This window comes from Myotis lucifugus, unplaced genomic scaffold (assembly GCF_000147115.1).
Source record: "Myotis lucifugus unplaced genomic scaffold, Myoluc2.0 scaffold_1742, whole genome shotgun sequence".
Taxonomy (NCBI): domain Eukaryota; kingdom Metazoa; phylum Chordata; class Mammalia; order Chiroptera; family Vespertilionidae; genus Myotis; species Myotis lucifugus.
The window spans coordinates 22,862-43,487 of NW_005872790.1; the positions used below are offsets into that span (position 1 = coordinate 22,862).

General features: G+C 48.2%; 1 protein-coding gene and 1 pseudogene across 1 annotated transcript in view; one reads left to right on the forward strand and one right to left on the reverse strand.

Moving 5' to 3' along the window:
- Nucleotides 1–550: 550 nt before the first annotated feature.
- LOC102432938 (dedicator of cytokinesis protein 4-like) overlaps nucleotides 551–20,626 on the forward strand; it is a gene marked incomplete at its 3' end in the record, with an annotated part of 28,494 nt that continues 8,418 nt past the window's right edge. The window contains exons 1-10 of the mRNA XM_023748732.1: nucleotides 551–653; nucleotides 1,066–1,193; nucleotides 1,961–2,095; nucleotides 3,342–3,440; nucleotides 6,551–6,645; nucleotides 7,493–7,568; nucleotides 9,540–9,640; nucleotides 10,067–10,125; nucleotides 14,062–14,210; nucleotides 15,851–15,936. Of these exons, the coding sequence (XP_023604500.1) occupies nucleotides 551–653; nucleotides 1,066–1,193; nucleotides 1,961–2,095; nucleotides 3,342–3,440; nucleotides 6,551–6,645; nucleotides 7,493–7,568; nucleotides 9,540–9,640; nucleotides 10,067–10,125; nucleotides 14,062–14,210; nucleotides 15,851–15,936 (1,031 nt within the window). The remainder of the gene's footprint in view (nucleotides 654–1,065; nucleotides 1,194–1,960; nucleotides 2,096–3,341; nucleotides 3,441–6,550; nucleotides 6,646–7,492; nucleotides 7,569–9,539; nucleotides 9,641–10,066; nucleotides 10,126–14,061; nucleotides 14,211–15,850; nucleotides 15,937–20,626) is intronic.
- Nucleotides 11,360–11,805, reverse strand: LOC102432621 (annotated as a pseudogene).

The window sequence follows — 20,626 nt, forward strand, 5'->3', positions numbered from 1 at the left end:
CAAGCCTCATCACATCACCCAGCTTCAAATCCCCCAGCTCTTCTCAGCCGACAGATTAAGGTCCAGCTCCTGTCCGGGGAGACCTTCTCACCACTCAAATGTCCAGCCCCTTCTCCCACCAGATCTTCCCTCGTACCAGGGATCCAGCAAACCACGAGGATCCCATACAGCTTCCCTCCTCTGCCTAGAGTGCCATCTCCCACCCCATCCTATCCTTAACCTTAGACAACCTGGTCAACTCCTAAATATACTTCAAAACCCCAATGCAAGTGTCCTCCAGGAAGCCTTCCCTGAATTCACTAGAAAACAAAGCTTCCCATAGTCTATGCTGCTTCTATGATAACTTCCCATTTATTCCATATTCTGTAATTATTGGATTCCACACACATCCTCCTCCCCCTCCAGAGTGGGAGCACGCTGAATTAAAGGATATACTGAAGCCATTCTGCAGTCCCCTGCATTTAGCACGAGGTACCTTGCCATAGCTCTCAATAAACGTTTGTTGAGAGTAAATAGAATAAATCAACTCTGCTTTGGATGCCAGCTACCGATGCTGCTCAATGGGAGATGGGGCTCCCCACCACAGACAGGCCTCACCATTAGACAGAGACCCAGCAGCCATGGCCGGGCCCGGCCTGACACGTCACTGACAGGTGTGGGGGATTTCAGAGAGGAAGAGAGAAGGAGAGAGAGAGATAGAAACATCAACGATGAGAATCATGGATCGGCTGCCTCCTGCACACCCCCTATTGGGGATCCAGCTCCCAACCTGGGCATGTGCCCTTGACTGGAATCGAACCCGGGACCCTTCAGTTCACAGGCTGACGCTCTGTCCACTGAGCCAGACCAGCTCAGGCTAAAAACCCTATTTCAGTAAAAGAGTGAAAACCCTTTTGTGTGCAGGAATCGTGGGTTGGGAAAAGGAGCTACTGGCTTTGAACATGGACCGTGTGGGACTGGTACCTTCTTAGCTACCTGTGCTAACAAGGTATCATCATCCCGTTCCTGCTGATGATGAAGTGGGAGGAAGGGGCTGTGCAGGGACGCTGACGGCTCCTCCTGCAGATTCCAGGTGCATCCTGCTCCCCGTGGTCCTGCACCATCTGCACATGCACCTGCGGCAGCAGAAGGACCTGGTCGCGTGCGCACGCATCCTCAGCAACGTGTTCTGCCTCAGCAAGAAGAACAGCTCGGTGAGTAGACACCCGTCCTCTCGGCCCGGCCCGCCGCTCCCGGACCTAAAGCCTTAACTGTCTTCAAAGACCCCCGTGGAGTCACCCCTGATGCCCTCCCTTCCATCTGCAGCTGGGTTGGACTTTGTGCTTTTCCTCTGGAGGAATTTTTTTTCATCTTGCGGGGTGGCTGTAACCCCCAATAACCTGGGCTTCCAAAGCTTGTATTTCAGGAAAGAACCGTGTCCCCATAGGAGGAGACTCCACGCCTCCCACGTGTCTTTTTATTTTTTTCAACATATTTTTATTGATTTCAGGGAGGAAGGGAGAGGGAGAGAGAGATAGAAACATCAGTGATGAGTGAGAATCATTGATTGACTGCCTCTTGCACACCCCACTGAGGATGGAGCCTGCAATCCGGGCATGTGCCCTGACTGGGAATCGAGCCATGACCTCCTGGTTCATAGGTTAACGCTCAAGGCCACATGCTGTCAGCGGCCCGGCTGGGCTCTGAATCTGTCCCAGGGCCTCACCCCGCTTTGTATGTGGGTCCCAGGCACCTGCTGCACAGCCGGCGTGTGTGCTGGGGGTCAGCTCCTCGCTGCCTCCGCCCTGGTTTTCTGTAAGAAGGTCGCTCCCGGGGCTGACCCAGGGGACGTCCAGGGCCGCACAGCTCCGAGCTCTCCGACGCCTCCTTCTCTACTTGGAAACGCTCTTTCCCCCTTTCCCTGAGAGAGCGGAGCGCCGTGAGCAGAACGCCCTGAGCACGTGGGCCTTTCTCTCTGCAGGAGAAGTCCGTGCTGGAGGAGATCGACGTGATCGTGGCCAGCCTGCTGGACATCCTGCTGCGGACCATCCTGGAGATCACCAGCCGCCCGCAGGCCTCCGGCCCCGCCACGCGGCTCCACTTCCAGGACGTCACCGTGAGTCCCAGCCAGCGGCCGCGGGGCCGGGCGTGTGTGGGCCAAAGCCGCGGTCGCTGGGAGGGTGGGTGCTGCGGGAATCTGGGCTCTGGCCTTGGGGGTCGAGCACGAGAACTTCAGACAAGCACAGCAGAGTGTGTCAGACGGGCCTGTGCTCCCCCGGGTCCCCGGGTGCCCACGGGCCGGGCAGAATCACATGCAAAGGAAGCAGCATTTGTAACCGCGAGGGTCCCAAGGCCCGGGATGGAGGGTGTGGACTGATGGCCATGCGTGTTACTGCGTGGAAGCTGCCTCCCTCGCGGTTAGATATTGGAAAGGGAACCTGTTACTAGGGTGTTGTTTTTTCCAGCTGGAGAGAGCTTTTTAAAGTTCAAAGAACAGCTGGTGGAAGAACAAAATGTACCATCCTTCTTAATTTTTTAAAAATATGTTTTTATTGATTTCAGAGAGGAAGAGAAAGGGAGATAGAGATAGGAACATCCATGATGAGAGAGAATCATTGATCAGCTGCCTCCTGCACGCCCCCTACTGGGGATTGAGCCCACAACCCAGGCCTGTGCCCTGACTGGGAATGGAACTGTGACCTCCTGGTTCATAGGTCGTTGCTCAACCACGGAGCCATGCTGGCCGGGCCATCTTTCTTCTTTAAATAAGTATTATACTGCCTACCTCAGTGATGGCGAACCTATGAACTCATTTTTTTTGGTTGATTTTTCTTTGTTAAATGGCATTTAAATATATAAAATAAATATAAAAAATATAAGTCTTTGTTTTACTATGGTTGCAAATATCAAAAAATTTCTATATGTGACACGGCACCAGAGTTAAGTTAGGATTTTTCAAAATGCTGACACGCCGAGCTCAGAAGGTTCGCCATCACTGGCCTACCTCATAGCATTGATGGCGTAATGAATGAAGGCGTAGTAACTGCGGAATAAACGGTTAGGGGCCTCGTTGTCACGCCTCCTTGCGTGTGTGCAGTTACTTCCCTAGTGAGAAGCCTTCACCCCAGTGAGGAATTCCACTCTGAATTTAGAAATTCATGAACAACAAGGAAATGGTTCTCTGGGGAGAGACTTTGACTGTGACATTATGGTGAATTTAGAGTAAGAAGACTTCATAGAGGGAGTTTGGGTCATAGTGGGTGTTTTTTTTTCAATTGTCTATTTTAGGGTAGTTCAAAGCAAGTCACTGATGGGTCTATGTCTTATTGAAAAACATGCTTGTCTGTTTGTGTTTTAATTAGGGGGAGTTTGTTGCTTGTCTCCTGTCCCTGTTACGACAAATGACAGACAGGCATTATCAACAGCTTCTTGACAGTTTCAGTACAAAGGAAGAACTGAGGGTAAGTGACAGTTAAACAGTTTTTTAATGTCCCTTTTCAACTTCTCTCGCTCTTCTTCAACGTTTTCCGGACAGTCCCTTGACAGTTGCTTTACTATTTTCCATTAAACTTTAAGCTGCTTTTTCTCTGCTTTGTCCACGCATCTGCTCATCCGTCTTGGCTCTGTCAGGCAAGTATGTCAAACTCGTGGCCAGCATGCGGCCTGCTGGCTGTGAGTCTGACATGCTTGCTGTAAAGTTTCTATGCTCATGCAAAGTAATTAACTCTTATCTTGGACAAGAACGTAGCATTGAAAACACCTGTCATCAGCGTGCAACAGGCCAGAAACAGAGTAACAGAGCTAAGGAGACTAACCATAGTTCAGTGGCCTTGGGAATATCGCCCTCAGGGAAGATAAGGGCTTACCCGTGAGAGATTCCGGCTGCTGTGTGCTGACGCGGGAGGGAGAGTTGAGGCTGATATTCTCGGTCAGCCTGTAGCCTAAGCCATACGCTGTGCTCGTCTGACACGCTGACGTGCAATAAAAAATATTGATGTTTCTAAATATCTGGTCTTGGCCGAGATTTAGGGCACTCTGCTGTTTCCTTCATGGCGTTCCCTGAAAGCTTGGAAGTTGATTGTCCTCAGTGGGAGAAAGGACCTGTCGTCTGTCCTTTTGTTGCTTTTATTTCTCTCCATCCCTCCAGTTTTCCTCTGGGGACCCAGACATTATCAACAGCTTCGTAATGGGAAGGTTCTGAACTGCTGGGGGTGAAGTCTAGGCCGGTGGGGACGGTCGCCCTGATGGTACATGACTGGAAGCCTTCCCGGGGCCTTGGGGGGGGGGGACTTGTACATTTTTAAAAACATAGACAATGCGTACGGGTCACGTATCTCTGACTGAACTGCCTGGAGGAGGTCGTCTGATCTCAGAAGAATCCGTCAGCCACTCCGAGCGGTCGGCAGCTGGGTCAGAGGAAGCGAAGATTAGGCTCGGGCAGATGTAGACTCGAGCGGGCGGGTGATGGGCATGTTCATGCCCAAGCCCGAGCCCCCATGCTTACCTTCACTCTTGAGTTTAGGATTTCAGTGGGTGAGAAACGTTGGACCTCTACACACAGAAGGCCACCTTGTGGTTGAAAAGGAGGATAATGCTGCAGTGATGAACTTCCATCGGATGTGGAGGAGCCTTTCTTCACTGAGGAAGTCTGGCCGTCACAGTTCAGTCTTTAAAATCCCCAGAGTTATTAAGGGCAGCAAAGTCCTGCCGTTTCTCCTCCACGGCCCGCGTGTGCTGTGGGCGCGTGGCGTGAGGCACAGTGTCGCAGAAGTGCGTGGGCGCAGGGCCAGAGGCTGCCGCTCGGCCTTGTTAATTCTTCCCTTCTCTGGGACACGGCGTTATTTTAGAAATGAACAAAAGCAAAAGTAAGAAGTGATTAGGGTTTTTTTCCTTCCTTCTGTCGTCAGTAATGGTTTATTGTACACCCACCTTCTCCTGCGGGCCGACATTCATCCACGTCCTTGGCATTTTATGTGGGAGGAGAGCAGTGAGGGTCCTGTGCTCTGTGGATTATGACTCTCCATGCCGAACTCTGGGGCAGCCTTTAAGGCGTGAGGTTGGTTATACACGTTCCGGAAGTTACGTAGGACATTGTGACCTTTCATTGTCTTTTGTGTACTGGCTCAAAAACCCTATCTGCCGGGCTGGCGTGGTTCCGTGGTTGAGCGTCGACCTATGAACCAGGAGGTCACGGTTCGATTCCCAGTCAGGGCACATGCCCAGGTTGTGGGCTCGAACCCCAGTGTGGGGTGTGCAGGAGGCAGCCCATCAGTGATTCTCTCTCCTCATTGATGTTTCTCTCTTTCCCTCTTCCTTCCTCTCTGAAATCAACAAAAATATATTTTTTAAAAATCCTATCTGATTAAGCCTCACTCCAACTTGAAGCCTTGAGGACTCCACGTTACCTACAAGACAGAGCCCCAGGTCTCAGCAAGTCTTCTCTCCTCAGTCTACCTTCCCTCCACAGTTCCTCGGCCGCTTTCAAACCCCTCGCCCCAGACAAACATTGTTCCTAACAAACCACATGCATACGTTTTAATTCATCAGGATCTTCCTTTTGTTTTGTTTTTTTGTGAATCCTCACCTGAGGATAGTTTTTTCGTTGAATTTTTAGAGAGAGTAGAAGGGAGGAGGAGAGGCAGAAAGAGAGAAACATCGATGTGAAAGAGACATATCGATTAGTTGCCTCCCTCACGTGCCCTGACCAGGGCTGCGGGGGTGGGGATCAAGCTCACAATCGAGATACGTGCCTTTGCCTGGAATCAAACCTGTTCTCAATGTATGGGTTGATGCCAAAGAAGCTAAAATAAATTCTTGTCTAAATATTTATGAGCTTGAGCAGAGCTGTCGGAGTATGTTACACACACACACACACACACACACACGTACACACAGCATGTTTCTTAGTTTTTAAGAGTCTGCCTTCTAATGATTTGAGTGACAACCATAATCTTATATTCAAGCAGCTTACATGTTTAACATAATGTGTTATTGGGTTTGACAAAGAAAACTTTTGTGTTCGGGGTTGTGGTTGTTGTTTTTACATTTTCGGCAACACCATACTGTTGCCTTCAATCAAATTGTTAGAGTTATTTTCCTAGTAGTCCTTCAGGTTACAACAAAAATTCTTTAAGGGTCAGTTAATGAATCTAAACCGAAGCTAGACCGCACCCATCTCTTTTTGAGTCGGGCCAGCTACGTTTCTTCACTCCATGCAGTGTGTGTCCATGTGCTGTGGCCTCCTGGGCCCCACCCTGATACGGTGTGAAAGGGAGGTGTCGCCACCTCTGACAACAGTGTGTTTCCAGGTGACCTGTGGAAAAATATTTCCAGAAATGCCATCGCTCTCTGGCCTGACATCTCTGAGAGGAATGCCTGGACAGGCCATTGTAATTGAAAAATAAATTTTACGTAAGAGGGGAGTGTTTCTGCACTACCCTAGCTGCGAAGCATGGGTCGCTGGGTCCACTCACACCATCGTGTGTGAGTGGGCGCACACATGTGTGTACGTGCGTGTGCATTGCAATAACCAGTTAACGCAGTGAGATGGTCTGTTTCTTCCTCACCCAAGGACTTCCTGCTGCAGATATTCACTGTGTTCCGAATATTGATACGGCCCGAGATGTTCCCCAAGGACTGGACTGTCATGCGCCTGGTGGCTAACAAGTAAGACCTTTTTTTAAAGAAAATATTTTTATTGTCTTTTTAGAGAGAGAGGAAGGGAGAGAGAGAGAAACATCAATGATGAGAGAGAATCATTCATCAGCTGCCTTCTGCATGCCCCACACTTGAGCCCACAACCTAGATATGTGCCCTAATCAGGAATCAAACCAGTGACCTCCTGGTTCATAGGTCAGTGCTCAACCACTGAGCCACACCAGCCAGGCTAGTACGACTTCTATATTGATGATACTTGAAGCTCATCATCCAGGGTTAGAGCGGAGGACAACAAGATGTTTTTAGTTTGATGTCAAGCTCAAAGCTGCCAAGTCCTGGGGTCCTTTTCCTCTGCCTTTGAATTACCTTCTCTCACTGCTTTTAAAAAACCACTACTACTTGTTTTAAACAGGTGGTACATTACCATGGTTCAAAGTCACATAGGAGGCACCAATCAGTGATTCTCATTGATGTTTCTGTTCCTCTCTCCCTCTCCCTTCCTCTCTGAAATGAATAAAAATGTATTTTTTAAAAAATCGAACAATAGAACAGATAGATGATGCCCTGAGAAACCCCACCCGCTCCTTGTTTATCCCCTGCCCAGCCTGGGGAAACCACCTGTTAGTTTAGTTACTTCCGCGGTCCCTGCACCAGGGTCCCTAAATCCGCGCCTCGCAGGAGGCAGATGTGGGTGTTCTGCTGTACATGGCTCTTTCCTTCACAGTCCTGGCCATCGTCCCAGTCGTACATGCAAAGCCCCTCGTTCTTTTCTGTTTTTTTTTTCCCCTCTTCTTTTCCTTGTACAACTGTATAAGTGTGGAGCTCCTAACTTTCTCTGTGTTACTTTGATCCCTAGCGTGATCATCACAACAGTTCTCTACCTGTCAGACGCACTTCGTAAGAACTTCTTAAATGAAAACTTCGATTATAAGGTAAGTATTACGCGCACAACTATTCAACTTGGGGTAAAGGTTTCACCTGGCACTCGAGGAAATGGCCTCATTTGTTTGTTTTCTCTTAATCATAGGAAAGTAAATTTATTCTGGCTTCCTCAAATTCACCTCGGGCCATCTACAAGAGTGTTCATTACATGTGTGAGCAAGTCAGGGCTATACGGTGCTTACCCGCCGGGTGGAATCGCAGTGCCTGAGAGGAGACAGTGCTGTGGCATAACCAGAATTTTTAAAAAATATTTGTTTTATTGACTTCAGAGAGGAAGAGAGGGAGAGAGAATCATCGATTAGCTGCCTCATGCATGCCCCCCACTGGGGATCGAGCCCGCAACCCAGGCATGTGCCCTGACCAGGAATCGAACTGTGACCTCCTGGTTCAGAGGTCGATGCTCAACCACTGAGCCACGTTGGCTAGGCTCATTACCATAATTTTTTATTCTTTTCTTTCTTTGTGACCCTCATGCATAAGGGGACTTAGAACATAATGTTTTTAAGACCTATCTTAAGATAGAGTTTATATGAAGAAAACGCTTACAAAGTAATCCCAATTTTTTAAAAATAAAATAATGCAAAGGAAAAAAATGATTAATAAAGTTCTCTAAGGCAGAACTCTGCGTCTGTGATGTGCCTAGGTCTCTAATAAGAGTTTTTGACCTACTTTTTCAGGGGCAAACAGGAAATGGTGAAGGGTGGGCAGGGCTGTGCTGCCTCTCCTTCAGGATGTCTATGTTTTGGGGCATCTTTATTTCTTATTATTTTTTAAATAACATCTTTCACATTAAACATTTAATAAAATGTCCTTATTGGTTAACTAGAAAATATAAAAAAAAACCCACATATATAATAAGACCAATGGAATTTTAATGGTTGTGTAATATTTCTTTATATCAGACCTTATATCAGACTTTATAATAATTAACCTATCAAAATTTCATAACCAAAGCTCTACTTTTTAATACTTTGGTTGTTTCTAATTTTGTTCCTATAAATTATTCTTTTTTATGTACATCCTTACAAAATAAAGCTTGGCATATGTCCCCAATTATTTCTTTGAATAAATGTTTACAAGTGGAATTGCTGAGTTAAAGGTTGTACCACCCATTTGATTATCTATATCTGCACCAACACTGGGAGATAATTTTTTTTTGACAATTTGATGAGACAAAATCTTTTTTGCTCTAATTTGCATTCCTTAATAGTTATTAGTTATTGACTAAAATCCATATTTTGTGAATTGTCATTCTGGACCTTTGTTCATTATTTTGCGGGGGTTCTATCATACTTTTTAATTGTGAGAACTCTTTATATATGAAAGATATTAACCCTTTTTAATTTTACTTGGTATTAATAGAGAAGTAGTTTCTTTCATTATATCATATCTTTTTGGTTAAGTTTATTGTCAGCAATTTTATTCTGATCTCTCTCTGATGCTGTTTTGGGGATAAGGAAACTTTGAATCAAAAGATTTGTCTGGGCAGGGAATTTTTATATACTGTCTGAATTTAAAGCAATTAGCATTTCCAAAGAAGTGTATGCATCCTTTTGAGTTCTACATTGAAAGGAGTTCCAAAAAGGAATTCGCACAGGAATAAAGTGATTCATCTCATACCTCTGCCTCCTTGGAGACACACAGTTATAAGAGAAATGAAATATATTCCATTTAAATATACCAGAGAGCTTTTGACACCTGTGACAACACATGGAAGCAATATAGAAAACGAGAGATTTAGTTTACTTCTTTATTGTAGAACATTTAAAGCATATGTTAAAGTAGGGAGAGCAGCATAAGGAACTCCCGTGTACCCATAACCAGCTTCTACTGTTATCAACTCAGGACCATCTGATGATATCAGCCCTACCCTCTCCACTTACCTCTCCACGTATCATGTCACTTCCCCTGTAAATATTTCTGTGACAACATAGTACATAAATCTTTAATTTTTGTTTCAGATCTGGGATTCCTACTTTTTCCTCGCGGTCATTTTTATAAACCAGCTGTGTCTGCAATTGGAGATGTTCACACCGTCCAAAAAGAAAAAGGTATTAGAAAAGTAAGTACCGGTGTGTAATCAGATGGGAGCATGAGGCACACCAAGTGCGGTGCCTTTTAAAGGGTGTTCTGTTCAAACGATTCATCGATCAGATGTTCATGCCGGAAATTACAATGGAGAGGAGATGACCAAGAGGACAAGAAGCAGTCTTTTCTGGGAATTTCAATATTTTGAACTTATTTAAACTTTTTTATTTGTCCTCAGTCTTTCAGGATTCAAAATTACTACCAAAGTGAACATTATGAGGCAAATCTGTTTTATTAAAGATTTATATGAAGATTTGAATTAGAGGCATCAAGGCATGCACATTGAAATCTTTCATTAAACACATACTGACTTTTAACTCAGACTGATAGTATCCTAGAGACACAGATCTGTCTTTGTTCCGAAGGCCCTGTATCAGGTCTGGTGTTTGTTCTGTTTCAGGTATGGCGACATGCGGGTGACAATGGGCTGTGAGATCTTCAGCATGTGGCAAAACCTGGGTAAGTGATGAAAAGAGAAGCCACGGGCATTTCACAGCTCAGCACCGCACTTTTCACTGTCTGAGTGAAGAGGGCAATTTACCAAGGACAGGATTTGAAACCAAGTGTCTAAATCAGTGAAGGTATCCATACAAAGTAATGACACATTGGCATTGGTTAGGGTTACAACTAATTCTTTAAATTGCTGTCTGCCTGAAAAAAGTCACCTCATCTTCATGAGTTTCATTATTATGGAGTGATAAATTTTATAATCCAGCTCACTCCAGTAATACATACAACTTTAGCAGTGTGTTAAGAACCTTCTGGAATTTGGAACTGTAACACCTCGAAATTTCTAGGACTCCGAATCCTACCAAATTTAGATTAAACTTCATGGAAATGGACTTGAGCATCACTACTCTTTAAAAAATGTGAAACCATTGACCTATATCATGAAGAGTATAGTCAAAGGATGTAAAGGCATCTGCAGTTGCTAGGAAACCATTAGCTAATTTTGTTAGCCAATCACAGCAGACAGAGTGCAGTATTCCAGCAAATTGATGGTACAGGTTTGGTTACATAGAAAAGAATATTTGGAAAATAGACTGTTCCAGAATCTCCTTGGCAGAGGGTTTCCATTATTTACTATTTAATTTGGTATGTTACTTATTTATGTTAACTACACACGTGTATAGTGTCCATTCACTACCACCGTGTGGTTCCTCCTTGTGGTTTGTTAAAGGGATGAATCTATTTGAATCGAATGTGCGATGACCTGAAGGTACCCTTGCTCTGGGGCTCCTCTGAGCACAGCGTGGCGGAGGCAGGGTGTGTTTTCTGTACGTGAAAATAGAAGCATCATCTTTTGACTTCCATTCATGTCACAGAGTGATTTTCGACCAGGACACGTATAGTTCTCAAACATGTAGAGCCATTTGAGGAAGCCCCGTTGTATAGGTAATTGAGTTCCGTGCTCTTGTGGCTGTTTATTTAGGCTCTTGTCCACGCTCCGGTGAGAAGGCTGGGGCAGGGTCATTTGGGTACCAGGTTAGAAACATGGCCGTTGTCCCTCCAGGATAAATCGTAGCATCGCTGTGCATGGTTATGTCCACGGCAGCCTTGGTCCACACCAGGAGACCTGTGCATGTAGGCGCAGGAACCCTGGCTTGCTCAGTTCAGTGGGCACCTTGAGTCTCCCTACAGATGTCATTGCATGCATCATCAGTGTTTCTCCTCTGTGCTGTCTTTCTTTTTCTTTAAAGTTTATAGTTTATTAATCCTCTCATGAAAAATTTGCACAACCATCACAGATAAAGTCACCGAAGAATCTTTACTCCTTCCTTTTGCCAGCACTAACATTGGCCTTTGCAGTACCCTAACTTTCTTCATTCTGTTCTTGCGTTCCTTTCTCTGTTTTCTTGAAGTCTTCTTCTTCTCATATAGGCCATATCTTGCAAGTCTGTGTTTGGGTTCATTTTTCTTTGCATAATCCAAGGAATCGTAAATCATGCCAAAGCCAGTGGTCTTGCCACCACCAACGTGGGTTCTGAATCCAAACACAAAGATGACATCAGGTGTGGTCTTATACGTTTTGGCTAGTTCTTCCCGAATTTCTGTCGCCTTCCCAGGGTGAAGGACATCAATGACCATTTGCTTCCACTGAAGTCCTCTGTTGGTCATGAACTTCCTGGTCCGGATAGTTACGTGTCATTCATGATGAAGGTTGATGTTCTCTGTGCTGTCTTTCAAATAAATCAAATAAATATTTGTGACCCTCTGGGTTTTAGATTAAATGGCTTCTTTGGGAAGAAGAAATTGGAAAGTTGGATAATCCCATAAATTAGTCTAACATCCAGCTTATATTAACAATTCCCTGATTGTCTTAAAATGTCATTTACAGTCCAGCCAGCGGGGCTCAGTGGTTGAGCATCGACCTATGAACCAGGAGGTCAGGGTTTGATTTCTGGTCAGGGCACAGGCCCGGGTTGCGGGCTCGATCCCCAGTGTGGGGCGTGCAGGAGGCAGCCGATCAATGACTCTCCCATCATTGATGTTTCTCTCTCTCCCTTCCTCTCTGAAATCAATAAAAACACATTTTAAAACACGTCCTTTACAGCTGGTTTCGGACAGACTCTATTGGGTTGCGAGGGGAAGAAACCCGCTGGGAAATCTAGAGGCTGTAAACCTGGGCGGTCTGACCCTTCATGGGTGCGGTTAGGGCCTAGGACAGCGCGGGGACCAGCAGCCAGCAGCTCGGCAGCTCTTAGGAACCAGCCCTGGTTCCGCCCAGACCTGGGGAAACTGGCGCTCGCTGCCGGGACACAGCGCCTGGGTCCCCACGTGCTCCCGAGGATCCTCGGCACTTGGTAGATGAGCAGCCCCGCTTCAGGCAGCCCTGGCCCCGGCTCTGCTTTTCCAGCCCAGCAGACGGCTCAGCACAGCGCCAGGCCTCCGCGTGCAGGCGCCTCACGCTCCCCACGCTCCCCACGCTCCCCACGCTCCCCACGCTCCCCACGCTCCCCACGCTCCCCACGCTCCCCACGCTCCCCACCCTCCTCCCTCACGCTCCTCCACGTTTCCTCACGCTCCTCACGCTCCCCACGTTCCTCACGTTTCCTCACGTTCCTCACGTTTCCTCACGCTCCTCACGCTCCCCACGTTCCTCACGTTTCCTCACGCTCCTCACGCTCCCCACGCTCCTCACGTTTCCTCACGCTCCTCACGCTCCCCACGTTCCTCACGCTCCTCACGCTCCCCACGCTCCTCACGTTTCCTCACGCTCCTCACGCTCCCCACGTTCCTCACGTTTCCTCACGCTCCTCAGGCTCCCTCACGCTCCTCACGTTTCCTCACGCTCCTCACCCTCATGTTTCCTCTCGCTTCCTCACGCTCCTCGTGCTTCCTGACGCTCCTCAGGCTCCTCCTGGTTCCTCACGCTCCCCACGCTCCGCCGCCGGTCCCGCAGGACAGGGCTCAGGGGCAGGGAGGTGGCTGTGCTGTGCCGTGGCTGCTGCGTCGTTTCCCCAGAGCGGAGTCCTGGCTTCGCTGCAGGTGAGCTAGGCCGTCGCTCTGGCTCCACAGCCGCCTGGGGAGGCGCCCAGGAATGACCCCTCCCGCTGCCTCCCTGCGCCCGCCCGGGACTCACTGTTCTGTGGAGCGGCCCCCCCAGGCCACGCCTCCCCGCTTCGGCCTCATCGTCCTGCCGGGAGGGGACGCGGCTTTCCTCCTGGTTTTAGGTGAACTGACGCTCCCACTAAACATAAGGCGGCCCTTCTTCGCGTTTGCAAGCCCCGCATCTGTGGGAGCAGCTGTCTTCCCCGCCCCGTGCCCTCTCCTTGGGCCTGACCCGGAAACCCAGCGGCGGACGCTGACCTGCAGCGCCCCCTCCCGGGTGGAGCATCACTTCAAACCCGCGGGGCGGGGCGGGGCGCTGAGCGCGGAAGACCGCAGGTGCCACGGGAAGGGCTGCTGTCTTCCGGGGTGGCCCCCGCCTCCACACTGTGGATAACCTTTGGGGATACCGTGTTCTCTTCTATCACATGTTTTTTTTTTAAATGAAAGACGTACCTGTCCGTACAGTAATGTGCCTTACTTTTTTCGTTAATTCTGTGGAATAACTTTCCCTGTGTCGTCCTTCCACCTCGTTTTTAATGCAGCATAAAAATTCCAATGTGTGAGTGTTGAGTAGTATATATCACCAATTCCTGATGACTTCTATAACTTTTCATTGTACCTTAGGGCCTTTTTTTAACTGAAAAAATGAATTCTCTCGTTTTTAATAGCAATGGAGAAATACCAACACATTGAAACTTACTGTTTACATATGTGCTTAGGGAAATATTTCCTTGCTTGGGGAGACAGTTGTCATTGAGATGACTATACTTGCAATAGTTTTAAACAAATGTTACAATATTAATTTTCTAAGTATACCGAGATGCAAACATTTCATTGCCTTAGGGGAGCACAAGCTTCATTTCATCCCTGCCCTGATCGGCCCCTTCCTGGAGGTGACCTTGATTCCACAGCCGGACCTGCGGAACGTCATGATTCCGATTTTCCACGACATGATGGACTGGGAGCAGAGGCGGAGTGGCAACTTCAAGCAGGTAGGCAGTGCCCTCGGCCTGGGGGAGACCTCCGTTCACTTCTTGGAGCTGGGAAATGAACACCCCATTAGCCATCGGCAGAGCAGATTCCAGCCTGGCCGCCCCTCCCGGCCAGGTGGCCATGGACACTTTGCTGGTCCTACGACCCCCTGAGCATCCGGAAAGCCCTGAAAAAACCATTTCGTACCCTTTCAGCTAAAAAATTCTGTGATTTGCCAGGTCTGTGTTTAAGGACAGGCAGGGACTTTCTTTGCTCTCAGTTGGACACAGCGTGGGCGAATCAGAAGGTTAATGAATCTTAAAACCATTGCGCTCACAGCGGTCTGCATGGTGTATTTGGGGAACGGCTTAGCTTTGAGCATCTGATGCACAGTGTGCGTTATTGCTCTTTGCTCAAAGCATTGAGAATTCTTTGAAAGGGGAAAGCGGTGGAAATTCTTGCAAAGGCTCTTCCGAAGAGACGTAGGTTCCCAGAGGTCTGGTCCCGTTTTTGCAAAGATGCAGGTTCTTATTCCAGAAGCAGATTGCATGAGAAACCAGCTGCTTCTGCCCTCAAGTTGCAGATACTGGGCCTGCTTCCTGTTCACAAAGTCACTGTACTCACCTGTATACACTTACCGATGGGAGGACTTGTCCTCGCTTCATGCCTTTCTCAAACCCGACAAAAACCTCCGTCAGCTCCACCAGCAAGCTGAGAGCCTCTGTCGAACCGCCCTGTCCCCAAAAGCATGGCCTCTCACCTGTATCACTATCTGCATTTATTTTCAAGGAAGCGAATAGGTGAATGAGAAGCTATTTAAAAATCGTGTTGGGGGACCCACTCTTAGGCCCTTTTGCCTTTATCCCCTGATTCAATGTGATTCAGAGGATCCATTGGGCTTAGACCTGCCACCCAGGCAGACAGCATCCTCCAGCTCCACTGTTTCCGTCCCCGGCAGCCAGGGTGTTTCATCTTCTGTCTCCTGCTGGCTGGGGCCACCGTCCGCCTTCCCGGTGGCAGCCTTGCAGGGTTTCCATGCTGGAGCATAGGAGGGTTTGGACCACAGTTTTCAGGAAATATGTTCGTTCTCTCTCTCTCTCTCTCTCCCCCCCCCCTCCCTCCCTCCCTCCTTCCCTCCCTCCCTCCCTCTCTCTGCTTAGTGCTGACTTGGAGCATTTCTATAGGATCTGCCATCTGTCCGTGGACGGGCCAGCTTCTCACTTTCAGCAAAGATTCATGCAACCTCATCCTGTTTTGAGAAAGAAAATAGATAGAAAACACAAAGATATAAATGAATGTTTCTATATATGTATAGTGATTTTTTTTAAAAAGGGAGAAAAGAAATGAGCCTTGCCAGTGTTTATAGCTCCTAGAAAAGGGCTCCAATGTTGAAGCTGGGCTGCAAGTATTTGTGTTGGACTCGACATGGAGAGGTTCTGGCAGCAACCAGAGCAGCCCCGCGGGGCGTGTAAGTCCCGATGCTCCATCTGAATGAGCCCCTTAGGGTTCTGTCTCCTCTTAACCCAACCGATCTCGTCACTTCCACACAATCCGATCGGACCATTACTTTTCCTCTTGGGCACATACCTTTGTTTCCATTTGCCTAGAAACGCCCCTTGCCCAGGGGAGCAGAGAGAGAGCACTGTTGGGTGTGTTGCAGGTGGAAGCCAAGCTCATCGACAAACTGGATAGCCTGATGTCAGAAGGCAAAGGGGACGAAACCTACCGGGAGCTCTTCAACAGTATGTGAGTAATGGTTCGTCTCCACTGGTCCTGCCCGGGGATCACGTGTCACCTTAGGCAGCCGAGAGCCACAGACAGTGTGGCCACACAAGTGTGCCCGGCCGGTGTGGCGGGAGAAACTCAGGTCGTGGCCTGACTCTGGATGATGGGTTTTATATCATTGATTGAACATGTCGTCTCATTTTAATCTCTAACTAGCTCAGGTCACGGGTTCCACAACAGATCTCGTTCTTTTCCTGCCTAATAACGTGAGAACCAGGGCTGGAGGGTAATGCGTTTAAATAGGGTTAAGAGTGGAGGAGCCCCCCAAAGTGGTCTGATTTTTGTTGGGGCTCAGCGCTCCCCAAAGCCGCAGCCCCTGCTGCTCGGCTGCTGGGATATGCACCTTCACCGGTTCCCAGGCTCCATCCCTTCTGCGTGCTGAGGGCTCCCTCAGCATTGCCAGCTGCTTCCTAAGTGTTTCCCATCAGAACGTCACAGAAGCAAGTCCTTTCTAGTAAGTTCTCAACGGGGATTCACACGGAGGATAGAGGAGCTCTGAGGTTGTCCTCAATAGACGTGAGCACAGTCCCCGGATGAACGGCTTGGCCAGGTCCTCCTCCACCGTGAGGGGCCGAGAGGACACCTAAGCGTGTTCAGGAATTTAACTCCGACCCTGGTTTTCTCTCCAGCTTTCTATGGGTCTTAGTCCTTTTCAAACCTAGGGTACTCCTGAGTGTGTAGGTATCCCCTAAAAGGAAGCATCATGCTTTAATACTGAGAGCCAGATAGAAATTCTGTCGTTCATGTCATGCTCCCAGATGTAGAGCCCCGATGTATGAACATACTAGTATAGAGGAGCCCTGGCCGGTGTGGTTCAGTGGATAGAGTGTCGGCCTGTAGACTGAAGCGTCCTGGGTTTGGTTCTGGTCAAGGGCACGTACCTTGGTTGCAGGTTCCTCCCCAGCCTGGGCCTTGGTTAGAACTCATGCAGGAGGCCACCAATCAGTGTGTTTCTTTCACATTGACGTTTCTGTCTTTCCCTTTTCAACTCTGTCTAAAAATCAATGGAAAAATATCCTTGGGTGAGGATTAACAAAACAAAACAAAAAAAAAAAAGAAAGAAAGGAAAGGAAAATACAGAGGTTTGAAAACTATCATTAGTGACTGATAGATTTCAACTTGCCTGATTCAGAATCATTCTCCGAGCTTTTAAAAAAATTATGTTGAGAGGACAAGTGGAGAAAGGGTGTGCCGGTTCCTGGGGTGGCGGTGGGGTGGGATGGTGGTAACAAAGCGCGCTCTTTGTCCAGGGTCCCGAACAGCACCATTTCCCTCCGACGCTGTCATTACACTGGCACTTGCAGTAATTCCTCCCCACGCCCGCCTCCACTCCTGGGCACCGAGTGTGGGCCTGCTGACAGCTGGAGTGGAGCGCAGAGCTGATTAAAACCTCGTCCAACAGCACAAATTGCTTTTGAGCACAGCTCTCGCTTCGGTGACGAGTCCTCGGTTTGAATAAAGCACTAAAATGAGAAAGCACTCAGTGTGATGAGCCCCTTGGGCTTTGTGATTAATTTTTATAAGAAATTTCGCACGAGTAATAAATATGCACCTGGCTCTAAGGTGCTTCTTCCTGACTTTAGTAAAGGCCTGATGGTGGCATTTTGGGTTGATTATATATAAATGTGATTTTGAAATAGCAGATATGCCCTGGCATAGAAATGAAACCAATAATTAAAATATTAAGCATCGGTAATTAGGACTGTTACAAGTTCCTGATCCATTCAATGGAAATTTTTATTCTTTTTTTTTAAAATATATTTTATTGATTTTTTACAGAGAGGAAGGGAGAGAGATAGTTAGTTAGAAACATCGATGAGAGAGAAACATTGATCAGCTGCCTCCTGCACATCTCCTACTGGGGATGTGCCCGCAACCAAGGTACATGCCCTTGACCGGAATCGAACCTGGGACCTTTCAGTCCGCAGTCCGACGTCTCTATCCACTGAGCCAAACCGGTTTCGACGGAAATTTTTATTCTTTTGTTGACTTTTAACACATTACTGGAAATGTTACCATAAATATTTTTCTTTTGTGCTTTTGTGATAAGCATATTGGGAATAAATAAAATTCTAAAGTGATAATTACATATCATTACTACCTGGGCTCAGAAGAGAGAGTGAAAATGTAATTATATTTTGGGTAACAATAATATGCAGTTTTTGGTCATAGAAATCACAATGAATTAGTGTAGTCACAGTGAGTCACTGCGCACATTATGAAGTAGGAACACACGTTGTCATGGGACGATCTCATCTATTCTCTGTAATTCATGTCTAAGACTTCTTAAAATTTGTTCAGAAACTGCCGACAGGTGTGCCTCAGTGGTTGAGCATTGACCTATGAACCAGGAGGTCACTGGGTTCGATTCCCAGGTCAGGGCACATGTCAGGGTTGCAGGCTTGATCCCTGGTAGGGGGCAGGAGGCAGCCAATTAGTTGATGTTTCTCTCTCTCTTCTCCTCCCTCCCTCGTTCCCTCCCTCCCTCTGAAATCAATAAAAATACATTTTTAAAAAGTTCAGAAGCTGAAGGCAGGTAACCGCCATCTGAAAAGGCAGCACTTGCTAAAGTGGCATTAAATCGAGACTTTGCATTTGTATGACACCTTCCCAGGAACCCGTCATCTTTCTCTAATCCCAGCAGCATCTTTATTTACCCAGACTGCACCTCCCTGAAATAAGAGTCAGGATTTGTTACTCTTAACGATGCTGACATTTCGGGTCATAGACGCCAGGGGATGGGTCAGAACAGGGCATCAGAACCACGCGAGGCCCCCTAGCTGCCCTTAGGCGTCATGGCGCCTGATTGAGCACCTCCTGGGCCAGAACTCGCCTGGGGCTGGGACACGGTGGGTGTGCTGTGGGAACACACAGGGTGCTCCCAGCCTTGGGGGTCCTCGGGGAGCTTTCCAGAAGGTGTAACTCCCATCTCAGCTTTTCCCGCAGTCGCTGCTTTATCGTACGCTGCTCCGGATAATGCAGTCAGAGACCTGTATTGGTGCTCACACACCAAGTTGTAGTTTGCAGACAGGATTAGCTCTTACACACACTTCAGGTGTGTGACCCTTTTCTGCGGATGAAGAGCAGGCGCAGGCACAGGTGTTTAAGGTACGAGTGATGGTCTCAGCACAGTCCTGTTCCGACAGAGCGGGAGATGGGGGGCCAGGGCCTCCCCCAATGTTCCTTCATGGGTCCAAGCTGCTGAGCACGGAGCCCTCCCGCAGGGTCGTGGAGTTCTGCAGCCCCAAGCTGTGGAGTCTCATTGCTTGTCTGTTGGCAATAACACGTCACCTGTGCTGTCCTTAGACGAGTCTCTGTGTCCTCAGCACGGTGCACGGGCATGACTGTGGACCAGGTGAGATGGCTCCTCTTGCCCAGCCGAGTGGCTCAGTGGTTGAGCATAGACCTCTCCCTCCCTCTCCCTTCCTCTCTGAAATCAATAGAAATATATATTTTTTTAAATTGCCTCCTCTTCCCCTGAGTCTCCTGTCAGGTAAAATCGCAGGGGGAACTTGGACACCAAGAACCAGCCTGGCTGCCAAAGGCCATAAGTTGGGTTCTAGTCTCAGCCCCCGCCTTTGGGTGCTGGGCTCTTCGAGGAGGCGTGCTCTGCAGAGCTCTGCCTCTTCTCGCAGGAGGGCGTGTAGCTCTGATGTCTTACTGCTCCGGGAGGCTGTGCAAAGGGAGAGAAATCTCCCGTATTTTTAGCTCGCTTACCTGAGCCCTTTGTCTCCCGGCCCCTGGAGTCTGTGAGGTGTGGGCTGGCACCGGGGAGGCTGCTGCCGCACCCGCAGGGCGTGGGCAGGCAGTGCCCATGTCAGCACTCGGCTCACTTCCACTTTGGCATTGAAGCCTGAAATAGTGCTATTTAGGGGTTGTTTTTGTTTTTACAAGAAAACACTTTTTTTTAAAAAAAAGGTTTTTATTGATTTCAGAGAGGAAGGGAGAGGGAGAGAAAGATAGATGGGAGAGAATCATTGATCGGCTGCCTCCTATACCCCACACTGGGGATCAAGCCCGCAACCTGGATATGTGCCCTGACCGAGAATCGAACTGTGACCTCCTGGTTCATAGGTTGACACTCAACCACTGAGCCATGCCGGCTCAGTAAAGAAAACACATTTTAGTGAAACTGAGGCATCAGTCAGGGCGAATCCATCCTTTCCTATGCTTCCCCCCCCCTCCCCCCCCCCCCCGCAATCACAATCTAGGAAACAGCTCAGAATAAACCTGAAAACCAAACTGATCAGGAAGGTGTAGGCAACAGATGCGGAGACAAGACAGAGGCTGGGCCCTGGGAGGCAATAGCTGGAAGTGGGGAGAAGGGAGAGACCATAGCCCCAGACCCCCCCAAAATAGCTTTTTTCTTTCCTGCTTCTTTTTCCACTAAGCACAATAGACAGCAGGCTTAGGTGGTACTTGTAAGAAGTGTTTTCTAGGTTATTTCTGAAACCAGGATGAGACACAGGATTTTAGACAGAAATGATGATTATTCCATCCAGAGGGGCAGGGAGGCTTCTTCACAGGTCCTGCTTAAGGTCCACCTTTTACCACGGGGACAGATTCAGCCCTACAGGCTCTGCCAGTGTCTGCTTCACCCTAGGACAGTGGTTCTCAACCTTCTGGCCCTTTAAATACAGTTCCTGCCGAA